This window comes from Gymnoscopelus microlampas, assembly GCF_963454915.1.
Source record: "Gymnoscopelus microlampas genome assembly, chromosome: 10".
Lineage (NCBI taxonomy): Eukaryota > Metazoa > Chordata > Actinopteri > Myctophiformes > Myctophidae > Gymnoscopelus > Gymnoscopelus microlampas.
The window spans coordinates 49,550,696-49,572,990 of NC_139947.1; the positions used below are offsets into that span (position 1 = coordinate 49,550,696).

Here is a 22,295-nt window from a genome sequence, read left to right on the forward strand (position 1 = left end):
CATTGAGCTTGGAGGAAGGAATGCAGGGGGTTGGTGGGGGGGGGTGACCCATGCAAGATATCCGTTAAATCAGTGGTTAACTTCCCAAACCTTTTAGCTTGAGATCCAAAAGAGAAATTTGATGTCTCTCCGGGACCCAAAGTAGTGAAAATAGCAGATCTACAAGCTCAAAGCACGTCGTGATGCGACATGTTGTGAGCTTGTAGATCGGCTATTTTCACTACTTATTCAAAGCAATTTCCTTAATTTGTGGAATTTCTTTGACTTTTTTATTTATTTATGAGCACAGGGCTCTGCCAGGTCAGGTGAGTTATTGTGGACCAGCAATGTTCGGAATTCGGCAATCAGGATGGTATATGAAAAATGGGACGGCTCCATATCAATCGACTGGTTATAGCGCCACCATGAGGCTCATTTGAAAAGAAACAAGTGGCATTTCTTTCTCGGTCTAGTGGGAATGTGTTATGATTAGAGGCATTTTGTTCAAAACGGAGCACTAGTCCTGCAAACTTTGGAAGCCATTCTCATAGCCAATCAGGATGGAATATGAAAAATCTGAAAGACTGTTTGGTTTAATGGCTATAGAGATACTGTGTACCGATCTGCGTGATGTTTGGAAAAAATCTGTAGGAGTAATGTCAGCAAAAATCAGCCTCCTGGTGGCGCTATAACAGGCATCCAGGGAGTGTGTGTGTGCACAGTTTCACTGCCATCAAGCCAATGGTGCCGGAGATTCGTGTTCACAGACGGACAGACGGACACACACGGACGCGGACGGACGGACGGACGGACGGGGTGCAAAATATACTGTAGTCTCGGCCATGCCAAAAATACTAAGGATTTAACTCTTGTGTACTAATCAGTTGTTGTTGTTATTATTATTATTATCATTATTACTACTCATATATAAGATGTAACAATCTTGAATCTTGAAAGCGGTTCAGTGTCTTGCTCAAGGACACTTCAGCACTATAACCAAGGGGGGGGGGGGGGGGCAGGGATCAAACCAGGAACTTCTGGATTCTCCAGTGTCTGCTCCTCCTCCTCCCGAGCCACTACGCCTCCGAAGCGGGGAGGAGGAGCAGTATACTTAAAGCACAGAAAACAAGAGGTTCAAAGACTTTATCAACAAACAAAACTACACATTCATCCTTGACCCAGAGAAGGAAAATGTTTCCAAGTTTGCATCAAATGATTACAACAAAATTATGTCCATGTGTCTCTATAAGTACAGTACCCACTGTAGCATGGAGCCTAACCCATTAAGACCGGGGTAATTTTTTGATTTCTTTGGGCTATTCAAAAATAGCAGATCTACGAGCTCATAGCGCGGCACCGAGTGCCGCGCTACGAGCTTATAGATCTGCTATTTTTTGAAAAATCTTGAAAATGTGTGCAAATCTTTGAATATATATGTTTTTTAAAGCGAACATTTGTAACTCAAATCTTTGCTTCTGGGGGATTCTACAAATGTCTTCTAAATCCTAATATTTTTTTTTGAAATGTACGTTGTTATATCAGTGGTTCTGTCTTCATGTCAAGGACCCCCAAAATGATATGCATTTGGCCGCGGACCCCCCATCTGAATATATTTTGTTCCAGGGACCGCCGCAGAAGCAAAGATTTGAGTTAAAAATGTTCGCTTTAAAAAAATATATATATTCAAAGATTTGCACAATTTAAAAAAAAAATTAGCTTGTAGATCTGCTATTTTTGAATAGCCCAAAGAAATGACAAAAAAATGACACCACATGCGTTCCCGGTCCTAACGGACTAATTAGTCAGCTCTTCTGGTGAACATGGAACTCGTTCGGCATTAGATAATTTCCTCCGAGACGTCTGTCCCTAATACCCCATTTACAGTGTGACTGAGCATTGTGTTTCACAGCGAGACTAATTAATTTTCAACACAATCCAGGGAAACAGGGAGATGGAACAGCGTGTTGGTCTGATAAAAAAATAACAACTCAGGGGAGCTGGGCAGCAAAAGTAGGCTAATAACAAGACAGCACTCTTATGCTAACACTTACACAAGTTATACGGTCCAGAAATCACATTGGCAGAACTAAATAAGCCATAGTGTACTGATTAGAGAACGTGGGTCGTCAACGGGTGGTCCGGGACCCCCAGGGGGTCCTCGGGGGTTACTACAGGAGGGCCGCCAAATCTTTGTGTTATTCTTTTCTTTTAAATTAACCCATAGTATCCCTATTCTGAGGGGGAATATTCACCCAAATTAGCAGATCTAGCAAGGTCACAACGCCCCTACTGTCCTATCCTGCCCCAAAAAAAAACATTGGCCAAATTGTCAAATAATATAAGATAAGAAAGAGGCAAACATAGCGAGTGCCACGTTATGAGCTTGTAGATCTGATATTTTTAAAGATCTTGACAATTTGTGCAAATCTTTTAATATATATATTTTTAAAGCGAACATTTGTGACTCAAATCTTTGCTTCTGGGGGATTCTACAAATGTCTTCTAAATCCTAACAGTTTTTTTTTTTTAAACATATGTTGCTTTAATAAGTGGTTCTCAAACTTTTCCATGTCAAGGACCCCCAATTTGGCCGCGGACCCCCATCTCAAAATATTTTGTTCCAGGGAAAATGAATAGAATCATTGGCAAATAAAATTCTAGCTTTTATTAAAACCTTGCCCTTGGGAACCAAGGCTTCCCAAGCCATGTTAGACCCCTTAACAGACGAGGTCACACTGATAAGAACCAGTATGCGCCATATCCAAAGCGCTTATAGATTATGCATTACATTCACCCATTCACACACACAATCATACACCGATGGCGGAGGAAACCATGCAAGGCACCATGCACGTGCACACATAGACATCAAAGGGGGCTTGAGCCCCTGCCCTTTTGTCTGTCGGTAAAAAGTGCCCTTGTCTCCTCTGACTGTAAACTGTAGAAACCCCTGCGCGCCCGTTGGCCTCGCACCTGCAGTAAAGCTTACTAATTGAGCCCCGTGCCGTGCAGTGCTCGCGCAGAATTATAGTTGATTTACAAGCTCACAACGCGTCGCAACGCCAGGCATTGTGAGCTTGTGGATCGGCTATTTTTTGGGTGCGCGATACCGCCCGGCAAACGAAGTATATTATACACAATCGAGACCTAACTGAGGGCACAACTGAACGCAGTGAATGCACGCAGAACACGGACCAATTGTTTGAGACAGATTAGGTATGTATCATGGACAAAAAAAAATATACATAGCTGTTAATTTGAAATTACTTGTCAAGCAGGAGCCTATATATATCTCTCTCTCCCTCTCTCTCTCTCTCTCTCGCTCTCTCTGTCTGTGTCAGCAGCAGTGGTGGGAAAAGTACTCAATTTCTTTACTTAAGTAAAAGTACTCATTATACAGAAGAATAAGTGGCGTCGTTAGGCGGGGGTTTCGGTGGCTATAGCCACCAATGTTTTATCCAAAGCCACCAATAAAAACATTTATTAAAAAAAGTTTTTTTTAATGTTTTTTATTATATATCTATAACCCTAACCTAACCCTAAAACCGAAATAAAGTAACAAAAAACGGGTAAAAAAGTACCCGAATCCGACGAATATCCGCAAAATTTCGCGCGCGCGCTTCGCGCGCGCAGCGCGCGTGCATGTGTCCGTGCATGTGCCCTTTTGAAATTCCAGCCCCTGCCTCTCCAAATCTCTCTGCACGTCTCTGCAAGGCACCAACCTACTCATCGGGAGCAATTAGGGGTTCAGCGTCTTGCTCAAGGACACTTCGACTCTAACTCTGGGGGAGCGCCCCAGCCCGGGATCGAACTGGGAACATTGCGGTTTGGAAATTGGAAACGCTCCATTAAAGTAAAAGTATCTCAACATTGTACCTAAGTACAGTACTTTAGTAAATGTACTTACTGTACTCCACCCCCCCGGACATGATGTTAACATGTCACATGATGCAAACATACATGATGTTAACATGTCACATGTCACAGGGACTTAATTATCCCCAGTCCAACCTTTATGCTGAGAGCCAGTCAAGTCATACCATTTCATATGATATGACTTGACATGTGAACTGAACCCCCCCACCTCCCTGTCTCAGGGCATTCACTCTAACCACTCCATACTGTACTTTGTCACACTACAGTGTCACACAAATACAGGTACAATGTAAGCTACAATTTAGCAAAAAAGTAGCTACAAGCTCACAGCATGCCACGATGCACGTTGTGAGCTTGTAGCTGTAGATATGCAATTGTTTAAGTCATTGGTTCTCAAAGTGTGGTCCGGGGACCCCCAGGGGTCCTTGGGGGGGGGGGTTCCAGGGGGTCCACATCAAAATGTGTTAGTATAGCATCACAATAATTTTAACCGCTTAACTTTTTATACTTTGGCTATTCAAAAATAGCAGATGTACAAGCTCAGAGCTTATTGCTATTTTTTGAAAAATCGTGAACATGTGTGCAAATCTTTGAATATAATATGTATTTTAAAGCGAACTTTTGTAACTCAAATCTTTGCTTCTGACTGGGGGTCCCAGGCCCCTGCCCTGGAACAAAACATATTGAGATGGGGGTCCGCGGGCACATAAATACATATCATTTTGGGGGGTCCTTGACATGAAAAAGTTTGATAACCACTGGTTTAAGTGATAGTGAAAAGTTCTGTCTGGAATAGCCCCATGTGGAACCTCTCCCTCCGCTACCGCATCCCGCGCAGCTCGGTGCCGTTTGAGCGGGACATTTTAGAATATTTTCCACTATACATGATTCTTACCCTTTTCCGCAACATTGTATCCAAAAAGTAAAGGTATTCTGCCCTGGCTGCTCTCAGACGTTTGAACTTCTAGCGGCAAAGAAAAATCTAACTGACGGGTTGAAATTTAAGTTAATGGGGGTCCTTGAAATCAAAAAGGTTTGGGAACCACTGTGCTACACCAAATGGAACAGAGCCTTCATTAGTATCATTGGTAACACCTGTTAAGGAAGTAGGCTAAGGAAGAGGCCCAATTTCTTTCCAACATGGTTGCTGTGCATAGAGAGCCTATTGACATACAAACTGTTATTAGGAAAACAACACCGACATGACCAAGTATTCAAAGAAACACAGAAAGAAAGACTCACCTCAATGGTCATAGAAATTATCACACCAGAACGAGGGAACAGCGCCCTCTAGTCTGGCAACCACCGTTGCCAATCTCCTCTCCCGCCTTCTCGTTTCATCTTTTTTTTTTCTCTCTCTCTTTTTAACTCAATTGCTATTTTTCCATGTTTTGGTGATATTATCATCATGTCATAATCAAACTGTCACATTTGTTAGGGTAAAAAGCGAGCATGACCAACAAGTCAAGTGCAGACAACTCAAGGCAAAGAACCTCCCTGTCTAAAGTCAGCAATGAAACGGACCACACTGCCATCCAGTGGTGGAAAGTAAAAGTCCCACTGTACAACTAGTAGATTTTTATTATTATTACAAAACATACATTAACCACTTCAGCCCTATATACTCTACAAGCTCACAATGTGATAATTATTCTATATTGCAGTATTGATACTTTGACTTAAAGGTAGGGTAGTCGCTCTGGGCTAAATGCCTAAACTGTAAACTGTAAGTGATGTAGATAACTTGTTTTGGCCTTCTATTGTTCTCTTGTTGATCTCCTTCCCACTTGCCCCCTACCCCTCTTCTTTTTCTCTCTCCCCACTCTTCTTTCTACGGATTTAACGTTGCGATGGGAGTGATGTACAAAAACGAATTTCACCCACTTTTTTACCTTGTAAACCTGTGATGTGACAATAAACCTGATTCTGATTCTGATTTTTTTGGTTAAAACAAAAGGTTTTCTGATAGTAATCATTGCTATAGAGTGTTTGTTCAGTAACAGGGGGTCTCCCTGTCTCTCCATCTCTTTAAATTAATAAAAAAGAAAATAAATGTTCAGGTAGGTGACAAAATCTCAGCCATGAGAGTACCCATTTATCAGCTTCATTTTTATAGTGGTCCGTTCCCATTTTGTATCTGCTCATTTCTTGGTGTCATCACTTCCAATTTCACTTTTAATCTGTATCCTGACTGAGTTCTCTATCCTGATTGGATACAATTGTATATATTCATTTTAATAAAGAGCTGGAGAGACATGGAGACTCCTGTTACTGAACAAACACTCTATAGCAATGAGTACTATCAGAATATAGAGCTATTTAACACTATACTGAACAAACACTCTATAGCAATGAGTACTATCAGAATATAGAGCTATTTAACACTTATTTTAACCAAAGAAAATCACTTACCCTACCTTTAAGTAAAAAATGTGAGTAATTTTTCCATCACTGCTGCCATCTCGTGGCTATCTCCTCCAATTGCACGAGGAGAATTCAATCATGAGCTAAACATGACCCTAACCCAATCAGCCAGCAGCAGATAGATCAGGTCAAAAGGCCATACAGTCAAGAACATGCTGCATCAATGTTAAAATAGGTTGACTATTTGTGGAACACTAAAGCCTAGAAATAGATGCTATTCAAGACAAAGTTGAAGGCTGTCAGCTTGCATGCTATAATAACTATGACTCACCACCTCCCACTCATGAAAATCCCACTGTTTTAGCAGTGAGACATCCATCTTACCCTGCATGTGCTGTTACCAAGAAGAACCTTTGCTTAAAGCACCGTCTTAATCTTAGGATTGAAAAAATCATCTCATATAATCATTCGGTATGCTATGCATGAATTTGTAGCCTACTAAGTGTTACCAATCATGTCAAATAAAAGTGACAGCGTAAGTTACACAATAGTTCAAACTAAGAATTTGGCCAAAATGCTGATACATTTACAATCCAAAATATCACATCTTTCATTATGAATGTGTATACCATATACAGTATATAAAAATAATGATATCCAATATATATATATATATAATTATATCTAGTATATATATATTACATAATGTCTTACCTTTGGTCCTGCCTCTGACGATGCCAAGGCGACACCTGATAGAGAAAGAGAACATTCTCCTCTTCTCTCCTACAGACCATAGTCCTCCTCTCCTCCTGTCCTCTGTCTGGGAGAAGGCTAAATTGAAGAGTTTGGGTTTGGCGCGCCCCTTCCCAATCAACACTCTAGCTGACATGTTCATTTTCTGGCCACTGACAGGGTAAACAGGATTCCGTCCTCCTCCTCCTCCTCGTCCTCAGCATCGCATCTTTCAAAAACAATGTTAGCCTCTGGCGGTCCTCTCTGTTGTCTGGACAACATCCAGCATCCTCTCTGAAGGGTCTATCCTTTAAAGTGGATGTAGGATGTTTCAAATCAGGAAAGATACAAACACTTCACATATTCATTTCCAGCCATCCTTTGCAACTTACTTCGTCGCAAACACAAGACCACAAGCTGACAGGGTAAATAAATGTTTTGCTCGTGCATCTCTGGCACTATCTGTCCTAACATGGACAGATGGGAGAGGGGCGAAGGGCTCCACGGCACAGCTTGCCTGCCAGAATGCAATGGAAACTGGCTCCCTAGGAAGCTGGCTTCTGTCACTGCGAGGCAACACAATATTTCCAAGTTGTTGAAAATATCAAGTTGAAACCACTTGAACCCTAGTAGCATCCCAGTTCAATCAGGGACTAACATTCTGCAAAAATGGCACATCTAGAAGCTCACAACGTGCATTGTGAGCTTGCAGATTGGCTATTTTCAGTGAATAATTTCGTGTTGGAAGGGAAAAAAAAGAGGAGACAACCAAGTACAGAGAAGATAAGTCCTCAGAATTTGTGTTATCCTTTTGGCCCAAATGTCTGACTGTACCTCGTGCGGTCTACATTTGTCTAATTAAGTATTAAAAGTATGTAAGTTACCAGAGGTTATAAAGAAAATCTGGCAATGTTATCTTTTATATTTAAATATGTATGCATACAAATATCTACGGATGTCCGTTTACATATCACAATATGACTCCATGTCATCAAACCATGTCTAAAGTAACCGTTAAGTTGCTCTCCAGTATCTCTGATGCCTTCGGAGTAACATTTTAGTTTCAGATATAATTGGTTAAGCATAGCTTGACCAATTGTTACCATGGAGTTCTTGATTTAAAACAGCTTTGGGGTAAGGCAATTATAATTTATGTGTATGCTATAAACACACTTTGTTGCTCATGTTCTGTATCAACAACCAGCCATCTGGAAGCAGCAGTCTGGCTCACCTTAAAGAAAATAATGTATTCATTTCACTTCCATAACTTACAAATGAATTTTAATTCTCAAGACCTGGGTAAAAGCATTTAGCCGTATCCCCAGTTAACACAACAATGTGCAATATCACAAACTAACAATGATGTATGGAAAAAAGAACAATCTGTAAGCAGTTTGACATTTTTAAAGACGTTTTTTTGTTTATTGTGAAAATAATTAAGCCAGATCACTCGTTCTCCTCGCTGCGCAGTCTGGCATTGGGGTTTGTGATCTTGATAGCCAGCTGTGCTGCCCTCTCCACAATCAGCTTCCTGTTTTTGGAGGAGACATTGTGGGCGATCTCGGCACAGAAGGTCCTGCAGAGACAGAAAAGAGGGCCATTAAGCATTACAGAAACGTTTGGTTCTTCACATTAATCTCCATCTTCATGATAAACACAGTCAACTTCAGAGTGTTTTTTCTATTACTAAAGGAAAAAGGCACAGCAGGACACTGACAGGAACTGAAAATGAGTATGACAGAAATTAGCATTTATATTATATATACAATTTTACATTTCTGTCTATACTCCAAGTCTGCACTGTCTGAGCACTTAAATTCTGAAATAAAACAGGGAAAAAAAGCACTCTGCACACTGTGGGTCGTGGGACAACTCTACATCAGAATTCACAGGCATTACCAGCGATGCTGCTCAGTAATTAGCATTATGTTCAGGATATTCATAGCCTCGTGTCAGCTGTACGATGAGGTTTCTTAACAAACAATCTACCAACTCCCAACACGCAGATCTACAAGCTCACAACAAGTTGTGATGCAATGTTTTTGTGAGCTTGTAGACGTGCCGTTTTTTGCCATTGTCAATGATCGATCATTTTTTATAACCAATGAATTCAATGAGTTTGATTGAGTGTTGCAGCCCTACTAAATGATGCATTTAGCTGAATTTTAAGAAGCTTTAAACTGAGTTATCCATGATCTGAACACTGTCCAAAAGGGGCTTCATCCTTAAGTCACAAAACTCACTAAAGGCAGTGTATCTACAAACACGAAGACTGTTCTTGTTCATACATTACCAATTAAGCCAACTTAAAAAAAATAAACCAACACCTCTAGAACATGATCTATCTCACCTAGTCTCATGTTGTCGCACGATCAGAAACCACCTACTAATAAGTGTAGTGAAATCTAAATTCAATGAACAGGCTTGGACACTGGAAGAAAACGGCATTAACAAACCTACACCAGGCGCACTTCTTTGAAAACCAATCCTGCTACCATACCCATATGAAAGACTGTGCCAAACTTAGTTCTGTGATGCTGTTTTTTTTACATTCATAGTTTTAGGCCATTCGCTGAATTTAGATTGTCACCAACCATATCAATTTGCACACTGCATCTGGAGATTAGACTTCTGGAGATTAGTAGTTTCCTTCCTTACCTATGTTGAATGCACTTATCGTAAGTCGCTTTGGATAAAAGCGTCTGCTAAATGACTGTAATGTAATCAACTTTCTTACTCCTGCTTGCAAAGCTTTATGACTCCACAAAAACCCTAACGCAGATTACATGTACAATTGCAGAGGTTTTGATCAATCTTGTGCATTACTAACTGTATTTTCACAATGATTGTTTTCCTCTCATATTTTAGAATACCTCAGACACCCATTAACATTTGCCTGAAATTGGCCAGCAGATTGTGACAGTTTTGACTTCATCTAAAACTTCATCAATATTCATTTTGCTGTCATATGAAAGTTAAACACTTCCCATCTGGCATTTTGGGCAAGCGATCTATTATGCGCTGTGAGCTGGTAGATCAGATCTGCCATCTTTGCCACGCACGTAAGACTAAACATAAAATAAACCTTGAGTGGTTGAACGCATTAAGACCAGGAACGCATCTGTGTGTCATTTTTAGATTTCTTTGGCTTTTCAAAATTGGCAGACATAAAAGCTCATAGCGCAGCGCTGAGTGCCGCGCTATGAGCTTGTAGATCTGCCATTTTTGAAAAATCATATAATGTGTGTGCAAATCTTATATATACATTTGAACTCAAATCTTTGCTTCTGGGGGTCCCTGGAACAAAATATTTTGAGATGGGGTCCGCGGCCAAATACATATTTTGGGGGTCCTTGACGTGACAAATGTTTGAGAACCACTGATAACATAAATTTAAAAAAAGAACTCAGGATTTAGAAGGCATTTGTAGAATCCCCAGAAGTAAGGATTTGAGTAAAAAAAAAAAACATGTATTCAAAGATTTGCACACATTTTCCAAAAAATAGCAAACCTACAAGCACAAGCTTGTATATCTGCTATTTTTGAATAACCAAAGAAATAAAAAAAATCAGTTTCTTTCCTTGTCTAAGCGGTTATAACCTAGAGCGTAATAAAAAGGTTAACGGGACTTACTTGTTGCACATCATCAGGACCTCAAGCTCCTTGAGGTTGTTCACCAGGAACTTCTTGAAGCCGGTTGGCAGCATGTGTTTGGTCTTCTTGTTGCTACCATAACCGATGTTGGGCATCAGCATCTGACCCTTGAACCGCCTGCGGACCCTGTTGTCAATACCCCTGGGTTTACGCCAGCTTTTCTGTTGGCAGAATCAGAATAAACTTGTGTCACGTTACAGGTTTAAAGATGGGTGAACGCTCCATAAATGTGTAGCCTTCTTGAGGAGAAGGAGGCCAAAAACACCGGATTAGGCCTGACACAATTATTACATTATCGTCTAATGCAATTATTTGAGATTATCGCAATTATTTCTCTTTTAATCGTCTCCATGTTGAAAAACGTTGACACATTTTCAAAGCAGAAATAGCAGATCTACAGGCTTACAACGCGTCACTTCGTGACACACTGTAAGCTTGTAGATCAGCTATTTCTGCCATTTGTACATGTATAAATGATTAAATATGTCAATCATTTCTTTGTATGTTGAAGTTATTTGTCATATCCGTCCTGTGCAATTTTTGATTAAATAGCCTAAAAGGCAAACAGATATAAAATGTATATTCACATGTTCCAATGGCCAAACACGCAATTAAATCATTAATCGCAATTTGAACGACAATTGATCGTCAACTTCAATTTGTAATCCTGACAGCCCTAGACAGGATGGAAACAGATCTAATATAGATATAGACAATAGACGTAGCAGCAGGTAGTGGTACTGTCCATGTTAGAATAGCATCATAGACAGATGTGTACATGGTTTGTGTTGTTAGCAATTCCAAGACGATGAGGAATTAGCTTCGCCACAAATAGATATATCAATAAAATATACGGTTGTCATCATGCATGTCCACACAGACTTACCGCGATCTTGACATATCTGTCAGACTGATGGCGAATGAACTTCTTGGTCCGTTTCTTTACGATCTTGGGTTTAGTGAGGGGTCTGAGGGCTCCCATGGTGACTGCAGACAGAGGAAAGCAGATGTCATTAATACGTGATTTGGTCATGCAGCAATTACTAGAACATAACATTTAAGATGCAGTAAGTGATTTTCTTTGTAAAATTAAGTGTTAAACAGCTCCATTTCAATAGTATTCATTGTTATAGTGTTTGTTCAGTAACAAGGGGTCTCCCCGTCTCTCCAGCTTTAATGAGTCAACAGAAAATACATTTTCAGGTCGGGATACCAATTTCCTCCAATCAAGAGAGAAACAGAACTCATACAGGATATAAGGTTAAATAGGTAATGATTCAGCAGTGAGCTGACAAAATTGGAATTGCAACACTAAAATGTGATTGTATCAAACCTGACTGGTCAGTTTATTAAAGAGCTGGAGACACAGGGTTACATTCGCTACACAGCAAATATTTCAGAATATAGAGCTGCAACTTTATAACATCACTTACAGGTTACAGCACCTTTAAACAACTTTGTATTTGTATGAAGTTAGGTAATGGGCTCTATTCACAGCAACCACATTATGAAGACAATCACAGGTGTTACCAATGATACTAATGAAGGCTCTGTTCCATTTAGTGTAGCACAGTGGTTTCCACGACCCCCATAACTCTGAGAGTGAACAAATGGAACCAAATGGACCCTTACGGGTCCATTTGGTTCCATTTGTACACTCTCAGAGTTAAACACCCGTAAGGGGCCATTTGGAAGCCCATGAGGGTCCCTGGACCCCAACTGTAGACCCACTGGTCTAACACAGTGTTTCCAGTGAGCCAACATGCACAATATCAGCACCCTGACTCTGTTTGACCAGAATGGAACAGAGCCTTCACTAGTACCATTGGTAACACCTGTGCATTTCTTCATAATATGGCTGCTGTGAATAGAGCCTATGGCAGGTGACAGTGACGTTCCTATGTAAATGAATTAACTTAGTATGGAGTGGACCTGTTATTCAGTCCATAGTGTGTACATACATAGGTAGAGATAGACCTGGTTAGTGGCTTACCAGGACACCTGAACCAGGTGTACACACAGAGGTAGAGATACACCTGGTTTATGGTTTACTAACCAAATCAACAGGTATGATTATAATTCACTAAATAAACTACGGGCTGTTCACTGGCTGCAGTCAGTCAGCTGCAGCAGCTATGCTAACCACAACCACTACTAGTACTAGCTATGCTAAATGCTATGCGCATATCAACGCGAACGCTGTACTTGTCACCGACACACCAATAGAAATAACAGAGAAAAAGGAAAACGATAAGAACGACGTTCGTAATTAACAGTACAAAAAAAGCACACGTCGGATACGGAGTAGGCCATTACAAAAACACTACGTGGGTTGTAGGCGATCCGAAGCAGCACCTCGTTTAACTGGCCACAGCAGAGCACACATAACGATTACATAGATAATTTACAGCATAATGTTTGCAGGACATGATTAAGATTAAGCAGAGATGTTGTTATGGTCAGTTTAAATGTTTATGTTGACGGATGGGGGTAGATTTGTACAACTCACCAGCCGATGTAAATCCAAAAAGGGACTCTCACGACGGCGGAAGGAAAGAAAAGGACTTCCGCTGGTTTTGCGCTACCTTATGGGTAATGTAGTTCACTGGCTGTCTTGAGGCAACGGAAAGTCAGAAGTGTAGTTTCTGTCTTAGGTTTCGTTCGTTTGGTGTGTAAAAGAAAGTGCACAATAACAGGAAATCAGCAGCAGATTAATGTTTTTGCTGTAATTTATTGGGGACTTAAATACAAAATATGAAATTACATATTATAGGCAATACAAATCCGTGTAACACGGATTAATACAACAGTACTCTTTCACTTGTAGACAAGATATTTTCTTTTTACAGTTGCGCTGGCTGGCCATGGATCACACACGACGTGGATGAACTTCAACCTGGTGTTTGTACTCTCTCCATTTATAGCCCGTACATCTACATAAACGTTCATATTTCAAATATAAAGTGCTTACCTCACGGTCACAAATGTTACAATTATGCACGGGTTCTCAGAATTACCTATATATTCTGTATTGTTCAATAAAAATCATTTTAATCCGATTGGTGTCCATATTTTCATAGAGTTATAATGTATCAAAGTGCAATACACCTCCCAACCGATAGGGTCACATAGTTGAAAGCATATGGCGAAAAAATGGAGACAATGGCCACCAATTGGATTAAAATGCTTTTTATCGAACAATACGGAACATACGGGTACTTCTGAGAGCCCGTACATAATTGTAACATCCGTGGCCATAAGGTCAGCACCTTATATTTGAAATGTGAACGTTTATGTAGATGTACGGGTTGTACATGAATTAAGTGCAAACACCAGGTTGATGTTAATCCATGTGTTTCAGGGCTAAATAAATGTGAGTACTTTTTCCACCACTGCAACTGCGCACTTCCTGCTTTAGGTTAATTATGGCTTATAAATTATAAATGAGTAAATTACAGGTCATGGGGAGGACGGTCTGTTGTGGTGATAATGTATTAACCTTGTGGTGGGTGTTAGTTTTTCAAAAGAAGAAGTAACGGGGAGGTCACTGAATGGATCAAGGTGCAATCTGTCATTCTCATCACATGACCATACGGACTGAAAGAACACTTTCGATTTTCATAGAAACATGCGTCTGAGGATCCTGATCAGCATCATCTAACCTTTCTGAGTTACATTTAACAGCCAAGAAAACAAATGGATCAAGTACCAATCACCAAAGGGTGAGCTTGATTTTTTTTGGGCACTTAAAAGCCTTGTATCAAGATTGTTAGATTTATTTAATTGATTCTGACATTCTGGCATTTATGTCAGAATCGATAAAAGACATCTCAGACAGTTTTGATACAAGGCTAATAGTAGGCTATAGGCCTAACATAAAGGTTTGAGAAGTAGGCTACTTATAGCTGATAGCCTAATTCTCAAACCTTTATGTTGATGGACATATATTATATAGCATTATTTCTCAAGATTGTTTTCCATTACTTTACACAGTGGACAGAATGCTGATTATGGAACTGCAAATCCTGGATACATGCCAACGACCGGGATGAATCCTGGTAAGTTATTTTATTTGACCAAAATATATTTAATATTCGTAATAACATGTAGCAGCATATTAGTCAATAGGGAATAGATTACTTACTCTTAAACTCGTGTTTAATATTTCAAGTGTGGTAGGCGTAGGCTGCCTATAAAACCAACACTTAAGTCATGAGATGATGTTTGTTCATGGGGTGGATTCGAACCTGTGGCATTGTTGTGATTGTTTAGACCAGAGACCCAGTGATCCGGGTCGCTCCAGGACATGCCTCTTGAACATTCTAAATTACTTACTGTAGATCACGTACAGTTCCCCATGCTTTCCTGTGGGCGGCAGTGATGTAAAGCAGTGGTTCTCAAACTTTTTCGTGCCAAGGACCCTAATAGACACTTATTAGCCCGCGGACCCCCATTTGAAAAGATAAGCCAGGGACCCTCATAATAGAAGATTTGTACGGCTCTCTAGCTACGGACTACGTACGGACCCGCATTTAATGGCATGTATGTCTCTGGGAGTGGGACCCCAATTTATATTGTAAAATCAATGTTAATTTAACTCTGAGAGTGTACAAATGGAACCAAATGGACCCGCGTTAGAGTCCATTTGGTTCCATTTGTACACTCTCAGAGTTACAGACCCATAAGGGTCCATTTGGTCACTGTCCATCATTTAGCTGGGGATCCCCTTAAGTACCCCCACTTTGAGAAACAATGATGTAAAGTACGTGTACTCAAGTACTGTACCATTTTGAGGTATGTTTTTTACTTAAATGGAGTATTTCCAATTTTCAATACTTTTACTTCTACTCCACTACATCTCAGAGGCAAATATTGTACTTTTTACTCCACTACAATTTTTTTGAAAACTTTAATTGCTAGTTACATTGAAGAATTGGATTAACAAAACATACATTAACCACTTCAGCCCTATCCATTTCAGCAATTTACAAATAGCCGATCTACAAGCTCACAATGTGTCGTGATGCCACGCATTGTGAGCTTGTAGATCGGCTATTTTCAAAAGATTTTAATACATTTTAGCCATTTTCTCCGTATTATGCTTTAAACTATCCTATCGGTTGGGAGGTGTATTGCACTCTGATACATACTAACTATGAGAAAATGGCCACCGATAGGATTAACATGCTTTTTTATTGAACAATACGGAAGATACGGGTACTTTTGAGGGCCCGTAAATAATTGCAACATCCGTGGCCATGGGGTTTGAACTTTATATTTGACATTTGAACGTTTATGAAGATGTACAGGCCGTAAATGGAGAAAGTGCAAACACCAAGTTGAAGTTCATCCATGACGGTCGTGACAGACGACCGGTCGTGTATCCATGGCTACAGTATTTCTCATGCTTTCCTGTGGGCGGTGTGCTGTAGCTTTTGCTTTCCTGACACACAAGATCAGTTGGAATGGTTACTTTCAGATCCGTCTGGCTGTGATTTCAGCAGTGGAAACTATTTGTAAAATACTGTAGATTTCGACACCACGGACATCGGCGTCACAGTGTTATAGATTATATCTGGCTGTGGGTGTAGCCTACTTCAGAAAGTTTCTCTCTCGTTGATAGAGCTTACTCAGGCTAGAATTAGGATAATTTAGGCTCATTCTTTAATACTTTAGATTAGTTTGGGTTGGGTTTAGCAAGAAATACAATGTATAATCCTATTGAGTCACAAGGTAAGTCACTCTTAAATATACAGTTTGTTGGGCAGTGCTTGTATTGATCATGACTGTAGTTATAACTTAAAACAAATCACCATAGGGTTAAATCAAGTAAACAACTCTTGCATTGCAACGAGCGTAAAGTCCAGCCAGCTGTGTTTAATAATCTATGAAAGTCTTCTTGGGTGTGTGTGTGTGTGTGTGTGTGTGTGTGTGTGTGTGTGTGTGTGTGTGTGTGTGTGTGTGTGTGTGTGTGTGTGTGTGTGTGTGTGTGGGGGCACATATAGAGCATTTTAAACAAACAAAACAAAACTTTCTCAAGTCAGTGTGCTCTCACAATGTATGTCTTCACATTTTAATGTAAACTCAGATCGTATCTATCTAAGGACAGTAGGGCATGCCATTGAAGAGATGTTTTCTGTTCTTTTTTACGGCATTTTAGATCATGTGTGTAACTGTGGTTATTGAGCAAATTTTCTCCCTCTGAAAAGATTTTCCCCACTGACTGACTGAACTGGTTTGTCTTGTTTTGTTTCTGACAGCCATCTACGCCCCACCCACGGCAGACATGAATGGTCCCAGCGCTCCTCCGGCCAGTATGTTTGACACCGTGCCTGGCTATGAAGGAACGCTGGCTGGGGGCGGAGGTACAGTACAGTACAGTACAGTACAGTACAGCAATGCTATTCTACTGTAATTCCACTGTTTCCCCTTCCTATTGGCCTGCAATGGCCTCTGACTGCTTTCCTTTGTGAAGGAGGAAGGAACTGAGATTGTCTACAGACACAGCAGGTCTCTGATAACAAACATGTTTCATCAGATTGAGAGCAAGGGTATACAACAAGGGTGGTTTGTTTTTCAACCCTGTGTGTGTGTGTGTGTGTGTGTGTGTGTGTGTGTGTGTGTGTGTGTGTGTGTGTGTGTGTGTGTGTGTGTGTGTGTGTGTGTGTGTGTGTGTGTGTGTGTGTGTGTGAGATTGGCCAGTAGTCGCTGCAATGGGCCTTGTTGAACTTCTTCATAGTGTTTTTGCAACTATTCATAACCTTGACCTTATTCCTAACCCTAACCTCAGTAAAATTATGTCTGAAGCTAACCTTATTCCTAACCCTAACCTCAGTGAAATTAATGCCTGAAGCTAACCTTATTCCAAACCCTAAACCTAACCGAGCGCGAAAGTGCATCCAGTATCGATAGTGCAGAAAATGAGCATTGTAGTCATTTCCATTTTTCCATTTTATTTTTTGATAATAATAATAATAATAATAGAGACAGGTAATACTATTATGTACACATGTGATCCTAAATACATGTTAAAGTTTGCACACTTCTATTTTAGTCACAAATGCAAGTGAAACAGTCACACCGTCGAGCTTTGTACTGTAGTAGTTGGTCTCTGAAGACTACGTCAGGAAAAAGGTGCAATCCATGTTGGTACTAACTTAACAAAATATATATATACTAACTTTAAATTCAATTGGATGCCTTATAGGAGTGAGTCAAAATTGGTTTGATTCAGTTCTGCCATTGCTGCTGGAGGTTGCTGCTACGTGCTACCTCATATAGAGGTAGCCTGCCCTCATATATTCAATTCAATTAAAACTTTATTCCAGACACACAGGGGGTCCTTAGAGTACATACAAATCATCAACATCACACAACAAATAAAACAATTAAAAAAACTCGCAGCCTGGACGAGTACCGGAGACAGCTCTTCTCAGGATTGACTATATCCTCAATAATACTGTTCCGGGACTCATCCAGCCTCACATGTGTGGATTCCACACGCCACAAACAGATGACTGGCACTATGTCATCTAGGGACCTTAAGTAGTATCCTCAGGGCATCGTTGTTGGCCACTTTAGCCCCTGCATGCTACCATTCTTGTATGTGCACCACAGGAAGGCTGTATACATGGGAGTGCAGAATGCTTTTAAAAGTGCACACTTGTTAGGACCTGAACACATGCTGAACCTGCAAACCAGCATATTAGCCTGGCCATAAAGTTTGCAGCACTGCCTAGAGATATCTCTATCATCACGGAGATTATCAGTGAAAATGTGGCCACAGTACTTGATTTCCTGGCACCCATGTGTTTATCCTGTGGTAAACACATGCGTTCTGTGACGAGAGACGTGACCTCAAGGGGAAGGGGTTTTGGGGAAGATATGATTTCCGTGTACCGGTTGTGGTCCCGATCCATCTTTAGTATTTCAGAGGCTCCCTGCCTACTCTGCATGGGGCTCTTCTCACACTTTTGGTCAGAGACTTCACGCTCTGAAAAGTTTAACTTTGGTTTGATTTGTGTAAGCCCTATTATATTACTGAGTAATAAAGAGCGTGGAAAAGTCTTCCTTTGATTCCCATTTCTTCTTAGTAAGTGAACCGACCTAAGTAGGGTTTTCTTAAAAAGAAGGAGCGGCACCCCTGATGTAAGCTGAACGGATCTCCACACTGTGGCAGACACAACTGACAAACATGGTCACACCCCACACAGATAGAGAATGTAGCTGATGAAATGGAATGTAAGTCAGGGACGAGGCGATTGGGCGGGAGTAAGTTATTAAGGGGTCTATATGGATGGTGATCAGACTTAGACCAACCATTTGCCACGGGCCTCCTAACAAGGTTGAATTTGCTCTGAAGTAACCATTGTAGAAAATATAGTATTGTTTCTCAGTCGCCGCAGGTAGACGCAGTTTTTAAAATAGACGCTTCTGTGTATTTTTTGCTATTTTGGACATGAGGCTTAAGTGGTAACTTATTTTCGCCACCCTCCTATTTTTTCTGAAATTACGTCTCTGACTACTGCATCATTGTAATGCCTAGTTCATGCTCCTTTGTACGACGGCTTCGTTGATACAATGCATAGTGAGCTTATAGGTGGGCTATTTTCGGTCCGTGAAGCTGACAAAGTATAACTCGGGCATAAGTAGCCTATTGTTATTGGGGGGCGTGTGTTCCACTGAGCGCCCCTTTGTAATCTATGTTTGTGCTCCTTGCCTTACCTGTTACAGGTGGATTTGTGCCTCCTCCCATGCCTGCCTATCCTGTTCCTCAGCCTGAGCCCGGGCCCACTCCTCAACAGTGGAAGTACGGCTTAAAAGATTTCATGCTATAATGTAGGGGTGTCAAACTCATTTTGGAGTGAGGGTCGAAAGGTGATTTGCAGAGGGCCGCGACCAGTTGCGGACACGCATGCGCGCTCGTACGTTCACTTACACAGCTGTCACTGGCTTTGTCCAACCTGTTGTCTCAGTCACTGCAATAACTACCGGTATAGTATATCACTTTACACATTTTGAAGAATAATGATTGATATTACAGTTGCAGGCTACAAGACATTTGGTATGAGAGATTCAATAAATAATGCAATTTTTGTTTAAGGAGCCCCAATAAACCATTTGAAAGTAGAACAATTAAATTTCAAAATTATATTTAGTATTAAAGTGAATCTTTGTAAAAACAAATGTAGAGCAAAAAAAAGTCAAATGGCCACACAACTGTATCATGCTCTTCTTATTTGTAGAAACAACCTGCAGGGATTTCACGACTAGAGATTTTTACTGGTCGACTAATTTGACCCAGTGGTAGTCGACTAGTCGATGTTTACCTATTAAAAAAATGCCATTAATGGCATTGTTTTAATGCCAATACTATTATTATTATTATCCTCCTGCCTTTATTTTTATGCCGTTTTAAGGGAAGTGCTTCTGGCACAGCAGCACAGCATCGTCTCCAAGGATCCTCAAAAGGGGGTTATTGCCCAATAATAGGCTATTATTGGACATACTTTTGACCCCCTTTTGATAAAAATAAAGGCAGGAGGATAATAATAATAGTAACTAGATGTCAGGGCCGCTTTGCGGCCCTCACATCTAGGCCCGATCCGAGGTTGGTCCAGACAGAGTCCAAAACTCATCAGATGGGTCCGACGGCCCAGAAATAGTCTTCTTTTCTGTGGCATGGCGCTGTAAGAGATATTTCTGAACCATGACGGCGACCTGGCCTAATTATAGCTCTGCACACGTCATGCGAAGTCCGGCCTCTCTGGCCTCTCCTCTCCTCTTGGCTCCTCTCCTCCCTCCCCGCTTTGCTATGCGGCCCTAACCTCTAGTCCCATCCTCCCAAATCAACTATTCGACTAGTACCAACAAGGTCGACTAGTGGTTATACTAGTCGACTAGTCGACTAGTTGGTGAAAGCCCTAGTATATACACAGTATATCCCTTGCTCGGTAAGGATAATGAAACTCACTTTCTGCTGTAAAAATGCGGGCCCCCAAAACGCAAGTTTGACACCCCTGCTATAATGTGATTTATACCCCATCAGTAACACATCACATCATTAATCATTGCTAAAATGCTGTCCTTGGATGTATTTAAGAATATGAGACCCACACAGTACCATAGCTTTTTGACTTGGCATGAAGAATATATAATATGTGTTATTATGTCATGTCATTGTTGGTAGTATTCCATCTATAACTGAAGATACCGCGCGGGAGGCCTTTGTCCTGTTTGCCTCCAGTCACTGCTGCTGGAACAAGTCACCAGCAAAGGATGGAGTGATAACCAACATGGAGGCATTCAATACGTACAGGGTAAGCATAGGGAAGGACTGTGAGTTAGTTGATGATGCGTCACCTCAAACTAATACCTCATTACTTTTTTACCACTTTATCTTTAAAAGTTTCGCCTGGAAACGTTCTCCGAGGTGAGATCTACTGCGTGGAGTCATGAGCCATACCATGGTACAGTATATCAACCAATGGATCACACTTTATATTATTTTTTTATAAGACATGGCATCAACAAGACATAACAATAAGACAAACAAACACCAGACTATAATGCATGTTAAACATGAGTAATTAACCTATCATAATGAGGTACTGTATAGGCAAACAGAATACAACAGTTGGACACATTAACAATTGGGCCAGTACAAAACAGAGCAGTCACACAACAGAGTCTAGATGACCCGTGATAGGACCCCAGATGTATTCAAATGTTGCTAAACTGTCCTGTTTTGTTGCAACGCAGCCTCTCCAGATGTATCAGTGATACAAACTCATTAAGCCATCTAGTAAAACAAGGAGCAATGGAAGTCTTCCACTCTGTTAAAATAATTCTCTTTGCTACAAGTGTACCCAGCATAAGAGTCTGTTGGACAGAGTACAGCAGAGCAAGAGAAGCTTTGGAGCAACCAAACAAGGCAGTAGTGCATCAGGTTCGATATGAAAACCATATACTCTGCTATACCAAGCAAAAATGTTTTGCCAGAATAAAACTATCCTTGGGCAGGACCAGAAAGTGTGACCCAACACTTTTGACCCAGATGTTGCATCTGTCACAAGTATCGTAAACAGTTGAATACATTTTATTCATTTTAACCTTAGAGTAATGTAATCTGTGCATGACTATGAACTGGACAAGCTGCAATCTGGCATTGACTGAGCCCGAGTGAATCCTCTTCAAACCCTCGCTCCAGATCTCATCAGACAGTTCCACACCAATATCAGCCTCCCATGAGGTCTTGATATGATTTGTTGACGGAATAGACAATTTAGAAAACAGTGAGACAAATGTGGATATTAGGTGTTTAGAATTAGGATGCTGTTTCAGTAAAGCATAAACACAGTGTTCCTGAGGTAAGTTTTCAATATTATTGAAATTGTTTCGAACAAAATGTCTAACTTGTAAACAACAAAAAAAGTGGGAATGTGGAAGAGACGATGCTTCTTTCAGCTCAGTAAATGATGCAAAAATAGTTATTTATGTATAGATCTGAAAAGGTTATCGGACCCTTTTCCTTCCAACATGTAAAAGCTGTATCTGACTGACACGGAATAAAATGATGATTAAAACAAATGGGATAGTGTACTGACAGTTCAGGAACTGAAAGCACTCGTTTAAAAATGTTGATTGAATTTTTTGGGGATCTGTCCTCTCTCTTTGTTATGTGTAGGCCT

At 40.6% G+C, this 22,295-nt stretch overlaps 3 protein-coding genes across 6 annotated transcripts in view; 1 reads left to right on the forward strand and 2 right to left on the reverse strand.

The window, feature by feature from the left end:
* LOC311053853 (glutamate receptor-interacting protein 2-like) overlaps positions 1–7,114 on the reverse strand; it is a gene marked incomplete at its 5' end in the record, with an annotated part of 110,750 nt that extends 103,636 nt beyond the window's left edge. The window contains one exon of the mRNA XM_084069587.1: positions 6,934–7,114. Within this exon, the coding sequence (XP_083925713.1) occupies positions 6,934–7,114 (181 nt within the window). The remainder of the gene's footprint in view (positions 1–6,933) is intronic.
* Positions 7,115–8,344: 1,230 nt separating this feature from the next.
* rpl32 (ribosomal protein L32) lies at positions 8,345–13,173 on the reverse strand. The gene is made up of 4 exons (XM_084069603.1): positions 13,115–13,173; positions 11,492–11,592; positions 10,585–10,766; positions 8,345–8,527 (listed from the first exon to the last, which is right to left on the reverse strand). Exons 2-4 carry the CDS (start codon positions 11,585–11,587, stop codon positions 8,398–8,400), a joined length of 408 nt encoding a protein of 135 aa, XP_083925729.1. The 5' UTR covers positions 11,588–11,592; positions 13,115–13,173; the 3' UTR covers positions 8,345–8,397.
* Positions 13,174–13,444: 271 nt separating this feature from the next.
* LOC311053857 (protein SSUH2 homolog) overlaps positions 13,445–22,295 on the forward strand; it is a 54,603-nt gene continuing 45,752 nt past the window's right edge. For 2 of the 4 annotated variants that reach the window (XR_014601692.1, XM_084069593.1), the window contains exons 1-6: positions 13,454–14,327; positions 14,599–14,663; positions 16,866–16,970; positions 19,339–19,414; positions 20,795–20,924; positions 21,014–21,074. Coding sequence is in view for 3 of the 4 variants with exons in the window: in XM_084069593.1 (XP_083925719.1) it covers positions 14,302–14,327; positions 14,599–14,663; positions 16,866–16,970; positions 19,339–19,414; positions 20,795–20,924; positions 21,014–21,074 (463 nt within the window). In the remaining variant the exon portion in view is untranslated. Of the gene's footprint in view, positions 14,328–14,598; positions 14,664–16,865; positions 16,971–19,338; positions 19,415–20,794; positions 20,925–21,013; positions 21,075–22,295 lie in introns of all 4 variants that reach the window. The other 2 variants (XM_084069594.1, XM_084069595.1) reach the window with 2 other exon arrangements.

Excerpts from the sequence above, each read along its gene's own strand:
- rpl32 (XM_084069603.1), bottom strand. The coding sequence starts at position 11,587 with ATGGGAGCCCTCAGACCCCTCACTAAACCCAAGATCGTAAAGAAACGG. Across the intron at positions 10,767-11,491 it reads ACAGATATGTCAAGATCGCG|AAAAGCTGGCGTAAACCCAG; the intron begins GTAAGTCTGTGT and ends TTCTGCCAACAG. Across the intron at positions 8,528-10,584 it reads GTCCTGATGATGTGCAACAA|GACCTTCTGTGCCGAGATCG; the intron begins GTAAGTCCCGTT and ends CTGTCTCTGCAG.